We start from the raw sequence: 10955 nt of genomic DNA, 5'->3' as shown, positions 1-10955 counted from the left end.
TACAAAATTTTTAGTTCCGTGTTAATAAAGCACTTAAAGCTTTAAGTATGGCTAAATGCTTTTTTCAAAATTAAATATATCACTCCTTGGGTGGTAGTGGCCCCAAGTTCAGTAAAGTTGGAAAGATATTCACAGATTCGGACTTCCAGCATCAATAACTCATTAGATATAGGTTGTCAAAACATAAACGGTGCCTCTTTCCCATTGTTGCAAGGCAGACAATGTGCTACAAGCCCAGTTTTATCAAAAGTAGCTGTCTTTCAAGCTACAGGAATAACATTGGTGTCTATGGAGTGAACAGGGTCCGTCTGCAATTTGCAAAACCGCTGCAACAGAAAAGAGAGACAAATATTCAATAACTTCACTCTTATACATTGTAGTGTCACTAAAATCACTGCAGCCTTCAACTGGCTCCTGTTGACAAAGTGTTTTAACAGAAATGTAAATGCTGTAATTTGATTCTTTTAATGAACCATGTAACTTGAATGGATGTGATGCTGGTGTGACCACAGTGCACACGTCTGATGTTGCTCACAGTGGTCCAAGGGACGCTCAGGGAGTTTGTGTGTTTGCTCAGACTCAGGAAAAATTACAGGGAACATTGTTCAGGACTATGCATTCACTGTGGTAGTCCTGGTCAGATTCACACCAAACATGCTGGACTCCATCTGAGCCCATCAAATTTCTCTTTATCTGACCAAACAATGTTTTCGCAACATCCATCAGGCTTCTTTTCTTGTTCTTCAGCAAAGCTTCATCTTGCAATTTTGTGCTGAAGAGCAGGCAAGGTTTTCTTAGATGTCGTCCATAGAGGTTGATGTTCTTAACTGTCCTTCACATTTTCTGAGCTGTTAGAGAAACTCTGATTTCCATTGATAACCCCTGTACCAAATCTGAAGCAGCTGCCGTCTGTTTTTCACAGATTGTGAAAGTAGTTCACTGTCTGTGGAGTCATTGTAGGAGGATGACCACTGCAGCCATGATTAGTGCTACTATGGCTCCTGCTATACCCCCTAATTACTGCTGACACTGTGTTTCCGCTGATTTTTAGTTGCTCACCGATCTTCTTGTATTCTTTTCCATCTTTTTCAAGTGTCACAGTCAGATCTTTCAGTTACTTCACTGTCAGGACTATGCATTCACTGCATAGTTCTAGTGTTTACAGCTCATTCTATCGCCATGTTTATGCAATTAGGCTGATTGGACCTTATAGGTGGAATTCCTTGTGGTTTCCTTGTTTTTGAAGCTCTGTTCAGATTTACCAGCTTTAATTTCTAATTAAGGAACCCAAATTGATGTGATCATGTTTTGACATTTTGTCTTGACTGGATAAAGTGATTAATGAGGTATAAAAATGAATAAACTAATTACTTTAACACCTCTTGCACATTTAGCTCATGACATTCAGAGATGAAGCACAAAAAAGTATATTAAAATATTATTTAATTAGGAGGAACTTATTGTAACAACCACCCAGTTTGGCATAAGAAAAGCTACATCACCTTCCTTATACCACAGCACAAACTCATTGAGCTTTTATTAAATAAGAATGGAACACAAACACTGTAGAAAAGTCTTTAAGAGGCCGATGACGGATTGTAAAACAGTTTCAAAAAGGCTGATGGCAGCCAAGACGGAATACGTCAATCTCTGATCTGGATCAACACGACGGCTAAGTTCCTGAAATGTCCTGCTTGAATACTGTCGGGAAAGTTTTGTCATTCTGCAACCTCTCCGGTGTCCCACTTAGTTTTGGGTTCCTGCCACCATTCGGCCAAGAAGGACTCCTCGTAGTCGCCCATTCCTTCGAACTCTGCGTCCGGATGTTCCGAGTGAGAGGTGGCAGCTTCTTCTGGACTCACCACGTCCTGAAATGCAAAAGAAAACACACAAAAATCAAGTGTTTTACTGAGATACTTGTACTCTGAGTGGCAGAACTGAACTGATTCTGTGCAGCCTGTAATTCAGACGTCCTCCTCCCCCTCCAGGTCCAGCAGTGTGTTCAGCTGGGAGGGGCTGACCTGAGCTAAATGAATGTGGCCGACACCTCCGAGCCACATACCACAAGCTGCTGCCGGAAAACAGAACCCTCCTCCACCCCGACATCTTTCATCCTTTTTTTTTCTTCTGCCTTCCTTTTCCCGGACTTCAGCTGCAGCTCGCATTAAATCTGCACCACCAGAGTAAATCATCATACACCTCACAGTGTTTTTAAAACAAAGGACTCCAGCTTCGTCATGTACTTACGTTGCTGTTGTGCAGCATTTAAGTGTAATTTCATCTTGTCTAGTCATGCACACAGTTCAGGTTTTATCTTCTGAGGTTTTGAAATGTCTGGATCTGAAACGTCTGCCGCCACGCGAGCACAGTGCAGGAATTTTGTTTGTGCCGTTCAAAGAAATGTCAGGGATTCATATCTGTGAAAGCTTCCACAGATTATGATCAGCAAAGTTAGAGAGCATTGCCTGGATTCAGTAAAAAAAATAAAACCAGGTAATGTTGTTTTAGGAAATGGAGGTGCCATTATGGCAAGCATGGGAAGTAACTACGTGTATTTACTGAACTACCTTGAATATTTCCATTTTATGCTAGTTTATGCTTGCAAATATTGTACTTTCTATTCAACTGCATTTAGCTGGCAGCTTTTTTAAGATGCAGATTTTAAACAATCAATAAAAAAAAGCTGGTAACAAGCTTTTAAAATGTAACACAAAGTTAAAGATTAAAACCTCAAACCGCAAAATCAGCTGGCGGTTTTAAAAGGAATGTTGTCCTTTAAAAATCTGCCACAATTACATCATTTATTGGAGTCAGAAACAGTAAAAACAGAAAGAATCATCTGATTTTAAACTTTCTGACGTTCCTTGAACTACTCCTCTGTGACGGGAAGTTTCTTCAGGAAAATGTATTATTTAAAATCACTAAAATCACACTGTAAACCTTTTCATTTACATGCTGACTGTGAAAAAAAAACAGGCTAAAAACTGTAAATTTTACAATTTTATTTTTTTATTTTATTATTTTTTTTACAATTACTATATGTGACCATAAAATTACAGTTTTATCATATTTAAATCAACTAAAAATAACTTCATATTCTAAATATTTGCCTTATTTTCACCATGTTTACATTTTTAAACATAATATTCAACAGTTTTTAACATATTTTACTGCATTCTTGCTGACAGATTGTTACCATTTTTATGGATTTTTTTTATAGTGTAACCATGAAACACTTTAAATGTTGCAGCAGCAAGCTAGTTTTAAATGAGACCATCTACTCTCCTTTCATAAATGATGCACCAGTGTATTTTCTGCTAAGGGATCGATTTTCCGGCTCAGAATTGATCTTTGGTGGGCGACAGTGCACAACAATAACATCAGTTTAGATGCAATAAAAAGCAATGAATCTATGTTACTTTCATTTACAGAAAACTTTGCAAAATGAAACCCTAATTTAAAAAACTGGTCAAAGCTAGCTAAAACCTCTATGCAAAGTGCAAAAAATTCCTCTACGCATTGACTACCCCATAAAGGAGATAAGACAGCATCTTTTTTATTAGTATTTAAAGAATTTACCCAGCTTTCAATACGGCTGACAATTTCTACAGATACTTCCGGGTCAATTCACTCAGTTAGGGAGCTTCTAACGCCAATAAGACTATTAACCTGCAACGACTGACTCAGGAAAAAGTAGCTTTTCTGACATTATAATGCACTAAAACCATGTTGACATCATTACTGCCTGTAAAAAGAGACAACTAAAGGTTGGACATTATCATAACATAGCTTCAAATGTGGAAAACGTACCTCATCCTCTGTTTGTAGGTAGTTCAGTGCAAACTCCAGCATCTCCTTCTGTTTGGTCGTCTGGTTAAAATACCTCAGAGCCTCCTGGGAAAAAAAAGAAGTCAAGTTGACAGCAGGTGAAAACAGAAAATAACAACACTTTTATGATGCTGCGCATAGCGACAAATTTCGCCTGTTGTTTTCTTTCTCCTTCCTCTCATTTTGGAGGCCTTGAAGTTTTTACAGCTTCACCAAACCTATTTGAAAACTGGGGCAGCGTTACGAGGCAAAACAACTTTATGGAGCTCTGCATAAAAAAAAAAAAAAATGGCGACACCACAGCTGCAGCCGAATCAGAAAAGATGGGATAACAAGTCTGTCTTTACACCACTATATGAGTTCCTAATTACCGCCCTGAGATCGTGTTAACGTTCGCGCCAAGACCACTTTATGAAACAATCGCCCTGCTTCCCTGCAGTATAGCTGGTGTGAACTTTGTCGAGACTTTCTGTTGACTCTATATACTGCAGTTTCTGCTTCAGCCGCCGCTGTCCTCTAGTGAAAGTCTTCTTTTACTTACAGGCCGAGGCTGGAAGTCCACTTCCTTGAGGCCCCACTGCTCCCGGTAGAAGCGATAATACGCCACGTTTTGGTTCATCACCTGGTCTTTGGGGTCGAACAGCATGTAACTGGCTGCGCACGGAGCAGCCATCTTTACGTCGTTTACTAAAAATAATACCACAAAATAATTAAAACAGCACCACGCGGATAAAATGCTGCAAAAAGAACAGAATCTTGGTTAAGGTTCTTACATTTATAATAGGAAAACTGGAGGTAGTGATACATTGTGGCTACAAACTTTTCCACGAAGAAGCCTCCGACGCTGGGTGTCAGGTTGTCCTCACATTTCACTTTACATTTCAGCACATTGGTGTAGAGATCTGAGGGAAATAGGCAAAAAAATCTATTATTTATTAGTCAATACCACGTTGGCGGCATCCTATCTAGAGGTTGACATGATTTTTTTTGGATTCCTTCGCTGTTCTAGTGCCTAAATTAACATATCTTGCTAGAATTTCCTGCAAAATATTACAAATGGCATCTATCCATTTTCTTCTGTTTATCCAGAGTGGGGCTGTAGTGGTGACAGGTTAAAGCAGGAAATTCCAGATGTTTATCACACCAGTAATATTTTTCAGTTCTTCCTGGGACTTCCTGAGGTGTTCCTAGGTCAGATGAGATATGCAGTCCCTACAGAGAGTTCCAGAGCTTTCCCATTTGCCCTGAAAACCTACAAAGCAAGGTGCCCAAACCACCTGAACTTTTGAACACGAAGGAGCCAAGTCCAGCCACCCCATGGAAAACTAATCATTCTGACCGCTGATATCTAGTTCTTTTGGTCACTACCCAAAGTTCATGGGCCATAGATGAGGGTTGAACATAGATCGACTGGTAAATCACGAGCTTCGCCTTCCCTCTACACCACAACGGTCTGGTACAACATCCACATTACTACCGACCCTGTACCAAGCTGTCTGTCCATCCCATACTCCATTTTCCCTATTGTTACTCAAACACAGAATTTTTGAGATACTCAAATTCCTGTTCTTGGGGCATCAACTCACCCAAAACAAAGACCGAAAAAATCCACTGGTTTCCGGCAGAGAACCTCCGACTCAGGGGATTGGACTCTCATTCAGTTGCCTAAGTGCAACCCAGAGCCAACAGAGCCATGACTTCAGCAAAAAGTAGGACACTGACTGCACCTTGGGATCCTATCCATGATGGTCCAAAACAGCACCAAAGACAAGGGCAAACTCTGAAGAGCCCAACATCACTCATTTTGGTTGTTAAAGAACTAGATAACTCCCAATACCCCAGTACTACTGCAGGGTTTCTCACAATTGCAGGCTTTCTCCAAATCCATAAAATGCATATAGACTTAGTGGTCAAACTCCCATTAACCATTCAGCAACTCCACAAGGGTTGCGTGCCCAGGAAGGACTCTGGATTGCTCCTTAATCTAAGGTTCGACAGTTGGTTGAAGCACCTCTTCCAGCACTCAGGAATAAACTTTCCTGGTGAGTTTGAACAGTCTGATGCCTTGATAACCACCACCCCTGTCTGCTTCTCCACAGGCACCATCCAAGAGAAAAGTCAACCAAGACACTCCAACAGAGCCTTCAGCATCTGAGAAACCTTGCAACCAAAGAGTTCCTTGACCAACTTGGCAACTGTTGGGAAGGATAAAGGTGAGACTTCAACCAAATCTTCAGACTTCAACCACATTATCATGATCTGATGTCATCTGAAGGTCTTGATATCTGGTTGCACGCTTTGAGATACACCATATGTGAAAGAAATATGAACTCTAGACGATGCTTTCTTCTACGTATTAGCAGACAGTTTATTATTAACCAGTTGTGCATGTATTTGTGGTCTTTAATTCATTTTGTAAGTTGTCAGAGTGAGAAGATAAACATCCGCTTTGGTCAGAATCTAAGACTTTGTTGGGTCATCAGTGCATAATGTTGCAGGGTCTTCACCTTAATTCTGAAACTTGTTGGGTAAATCTGTAACGCCAAGTTTTGTAACTTGACAAGATGATGAGATTGATGAAACTTGTGTACAGTAAACTACAGCTGATTAGCTTAGCTTAGCATAAGAATTCAAAGCATCCATTCTTACCTGCCAGGGTTGGATAGAAGTCTTTGTACTCTAAGATCTCGTAGGAACCTTCGCAGCCGGCCAAGCAGAGGCTGTATAGTTCAAAGTACTGCGTTATGGCCTGCTCCATGTTCCTGGCGCTGCTGCTGAAGTCTCCATTGTTGTAGAGGGTCACACTCTTTAGGAAAACACTCTGGAGAGCAAAGACGTGTTATAATAATGAGAGAGGTAATATTTTATCGGCACACTGCGGTAAAGCTGAGGAGCGAACCTCATACGGCTGCTCCTCGTGGTCGATCAGATATTCCTCCACGTCGAACACCGTCTTGTAGTAGTTCATGTTCTTGGATAAATAGGGATCATTGGGGTTCTTCTTCAGGAAGGTGTGAGCTGCTGCTATTGCTTTCTCCACATTGTTAAGCTGAGGAAGAAAACATTTATTGGATAAACAGGACAGTATTTTCAAAAGTTGTGCTTAGAAATTAGGTTATAATGGCAGATATGACTGTCAAAGTCAGCCCTTGTCCACACGTAGCCGGGTATCTCACAAAACGAAGATATTTTTCTACGATTCGGCCTATCATCCACACGAAAACGCAGATTTACGTCATCAAAAACGATTCTTTTTAAAAACTCCGACCAAAGTGAAGATTTGCGAATTCTCCGTTTTATGCGTCTGCATGTGGCCATCAGTAACGGAGTTTTGCGTTTCGAAACGTCACCGCCTGCGACAAAATATGTTCTTACGTCACATATGCGACCTGTGTTTACATTCGGTAACAGTATGGATGCTCTCACAAGGTTTTGGGCGCTGTTTCTTGTACAGGCGCGTTTTACTTGCTTGTTTTTACAAGCCCAGTTACTGCTCCACATTCAACAACACAGGCGAAGGACGACGTTAAGGACGGTTATTCTCCACCACCTTGCTAGGATTTGGGGAACTACTGCCACCTAAAGGTCCGGCATGCTTATGAATGTGCTGAAAAACGCACTTATGCGGTTAGGTGTGGATGAAGTTTTTATCTAAAAACGAGGTGGTGTGTACGTAAGTTTTTTTCTAGACGGAGGGGACACTATATTCGGTTTTACAAAAACCCGGCTACATGTGGACAAGGCCTCAGACAAAACATCTTCAAACTACCCGCAAAGTAAATTTACTCAGCAACGTAGTACAATTCTTGGGCATTTGTACTTGAGTATTTCAATTTTATGCTACTTTTTACTCCAACTCTAACACATTTCAGGGAAAAAAACTTTTTATTCCACTACACGACTACTACAATTTTGGAATATTTTTAAAAGAAAAAAAAGTCAAAATCCTCTGATTTCATCTTTTTAAATGTGAATATTTTCTGGTTTCTGTCCTCCTCTATGAGAGTAAACTGAGTGTCTTTCGGTTGTAGACAAAACATCTGTCATCTTGACATTTTTCACCATTTTTGACTTTTTATAGAACAAACGGATCAATTTATATTTTTATATTTGACAGACCAATCTGCAATGAAAATGATCATTAATTACAGCCATATTGTACATTTTTTAGTCTTTATTACTGGTAAAATATATTGACGATGCTGCATTTGAGCTGGTTTCATGGAATCTGGTTCTACGAAGATATTTAATGTTCTCGATGAAATAAGTTGTTTTTATGCATTTATCACAACTTTACATTTAATACATCTAAAACGACTGATTCACTCATAAGTTGATGGAAAGAAAATGAAACAGGAACTATTTTGATTATTGATTTGAGTAACTTTTTTTAGAGAAAAAAAAAGTCTAAATTCTCTGATTCCATCTTCTTAAATCTTAATACATTCTTGGTTTCTTCCGTCCTCTATTGCAGTAAACTGAATATGTTTGACTTGTGCACATAGTAAGTAATTTAAGGACTGCATCTTAAGATTTTGGAAACAATGAGTGACATTTTTCCCAATTTTCTGACATTTCGCGATCAAATAATTGATTTATTATTGAAAAAGTACTCTTAGTAGAATCAGTCTACTACAAAATATAACCATGAAGTTCATTCAGCTGATAAAATCTGCATACTTTTACCTAAATAAGGTTTTGACTGTAGGACTTTAACTTGTAACTGAGTATTTGCACATTGTAGTGTGTCTACTTTTATGTAAGGATCTGATTATTTCTTCCAACACTTCACAAGAGGTTTTGGATGTGTATGGTTTATAGCCGGCTGGTATATTAGGGGTATTCTTGGCAATAAACAGGGATATCTCCTTAAAGAATTCACATTGTGTTACTCATATATGTAAAAAATCATGCTCTAATGTTGGTGAAAACACATATACTGACTCACGGAAGACCTGAGCTTTGAGCTGCATCTTTAACTTCTAGTTTCTAAAGCAGTCAGAGTTAAAGGGGCTCTGTTGTTTGCTGGATCAGCTGCACATTAACTAACACAAATAAACATGATTTTACGCACTAATCTGAGCCCATAAAACTCAGTATTTCTGCTGTATTTCTGGGCCTGTAATAGTCTCCATCACTGTCTGGCGCAGAAGAACAGGGGGATTGTTTTCGGGGGGGGGAACACTGGAAGAGACGTGGCACATGCTCAACTGCTGCTCGGTCGGCAGGAGGGCGCAACAAAGCAGCAGGGAAACTCTCCAGCCCGGAGTTTCCTCTCAGTGAGTCAAACCCGAGTCAGTCTGCGTGACGGAACCGACCACAAACACTTTGGTGGAGCAGTTGCGCCTTTTACTCACCGTTTATCTAAATTCACACAGAGGTTTCGCGCAAACTGAAGGAAATCTGTGCAGTGCAAAAAGTTTATGATACACATCTGTGAGTGTGGAAGTCTGTGAGTGTGTGGAGTTCAAAGCTACTGTTTTGGGCCCATTTTGGATCCTCACCTGGTAATACGCATACTGGATGTACCGATACGGAATCCGTTTCTCGAATGTTTCCAGTAAATCCCTGCGCGGATACTTGAGGTTGAACACTGGAAAGTCCGCCTTGCACTTCTTGAGACACGCAGCCCTCAGCAGGATGTGGCGCACGACGCGCAGGGTGATGTCCGGGAACACGGTGTCGTTGTCGCGGCTCACGGAGCTGCAGTTGCGGCTGCAGAACGCCTCGCTGTCCCGCAGCAGCCGGTGGAGCCGCAGGCTGAGCTCCAGGAACTTGACGCTCTCCGCCCAGTTCTGCGCCGCGTACTGATCCAGCGCGTAACTGTACGCCGAGTCCAGCGGCATGATGTCCTTCTGGGGGAAACTTCTGAAGCTGTACTTCTCATACTGAGCCTCCGCCGGGCCGGAGAGGAGGAGGATGGCGAGGAGGAGCAGGAGGAAGGCCGGACACAAGCTTCTGAGGAGCAGCATCACCTCCGCCGGCTGCAGTCTGTCCGTGTTTTGAATGGATCCTCAGAGTTCCTCCTTCTTCGGCAGGGTTTGCTCATGTATGACTGCACGTAGACTGAAGACCTGCAGAGCTGGACGCTGAGAGAGCAGACTCCTGCCCCAGGCCTTCAAAATAAAAGCATCATTATCTCAACAGTGGGGAGATTTGCAATGCTACAACAGCAAAGGGGACAGACTGAAGGAATATCAGTATAAAAAAAAAAAAAAGTACACATAGGTACACCTTCTTACATATGTGGATATTGATATTGTCAAAATCCCTCTTGATGTAGAACTAACAATATTGCACATACATTGTGTGATCATTTAAAGGGCTACAGCAGCTTATATCCAGCTGTAAATTAAAATAATTCTACTGCAACCATCCAGCAGATATTTACATTTTATGGGCAACTGTTCTGCACAGATTTAGTTTCAAATCAGTGCATCCACTCAGATATTGCACATTCCTGCAGGTTTTTCTTAGTATAATATAATTGTGGAGTTGATATTTATGGTTGTATATAAGAAAATGTCCGTTCTGATAACTTTATTCACTTTTTCTTTGTCAAAAATGTACAAACTGTGCCAGACAAGTGTTGATGCAGATTTCGGGGAATGACACAAAAGAAATGGGAATTTTAAACTCCCTATATAAACATTAAAGAAGCAAAAATTGCTAAATTGTAAAAAATGACCCAGAGATGATGACATATTTGAAAGCAAAAGAGAATCAGTGACACATTTCCACCATAAATTGATGCCGAAAAAGAACAAACTGGTGCAAAAAAGTTAACCAGAATGCAGAAAATGAAGTTTTGGTTTCCTACAGCAGGATCACTGGATCCTCAATTATAAATAAAGTAGAATAAGTAAAGTATTGTCCGGCATTCTACAAAGTCGTAGTTGAGATTCTTTCAGCAGTCTCACTGTATTTTCAGTAGAATCGTGCAATCTGACTTCATGATTTCTGCCTGTTATTTACTACATTAACAGTGAGAAAACACAATGCAACTCTACAGGTCTTACACTTAAAACATTGTTGTTGTTGTTTTTTTAAACCACAAATCGATACAGAAAAGGGACAATTTGGTGCATAAGAATTCACCACAATGCAGAAAATGAAGCGTCTGACTC

General features: G+C 40.4%; 1 protein-coding gene across 1 annotated transcript; it reads right to left on the bottom strand.

The window, feature by feature from the left end:
- Positions 1–1426: 1426 nt before the first annotated feature.
- On the bottom strand, positions 1427–9898 carry p3h4 (prolyl 3-hydroxylase family member 4 (inactive)). The gene is made up of 7 exons (XM_023293669.3): positions 9333–9898; positions 6728–6877; positions 6478–6649; positions 4602–4730; positions 4370–4515; positions 3811–3894; positions 1427–1868 (listed from the first exon to the last, which is right to left on the bottom strand). Exons 1-7 carry the CDS (start codon positions 9798–9800, stop codon positions 1719–1721), a joined length of 1299 nt encoding a protein of 432 aa, XP_023149437.1. The 5' UTR covers positions 9801–9898; the 3' UTR covers positions 1427–1718.
- Positions 9899–10955: the final 1057 nt, after the last annotated feature.

The sequence above is a fragment of the Amphiprion ocellaris genome, chromosome 19, assembly GCF_022539595.1.
Source record: "Amphiprion ocellaris isolate individual 3 ecotype Okinawa chromosome 19, ASM2253959v1, whole genome shotgun sequence".
Taxonomy (NCBI): domain Eukaryota; kingdom Metazoa; phylum Chordata; class Actinopteri; family Pomacentridae; genus Amphiprion; species Amphiprion ocellaris.
The sequence above is the reverse complement of the archived record's forward strand: the minus strand, read 5'-3'. Positions and strand labels throughout refer to the sequence as shown.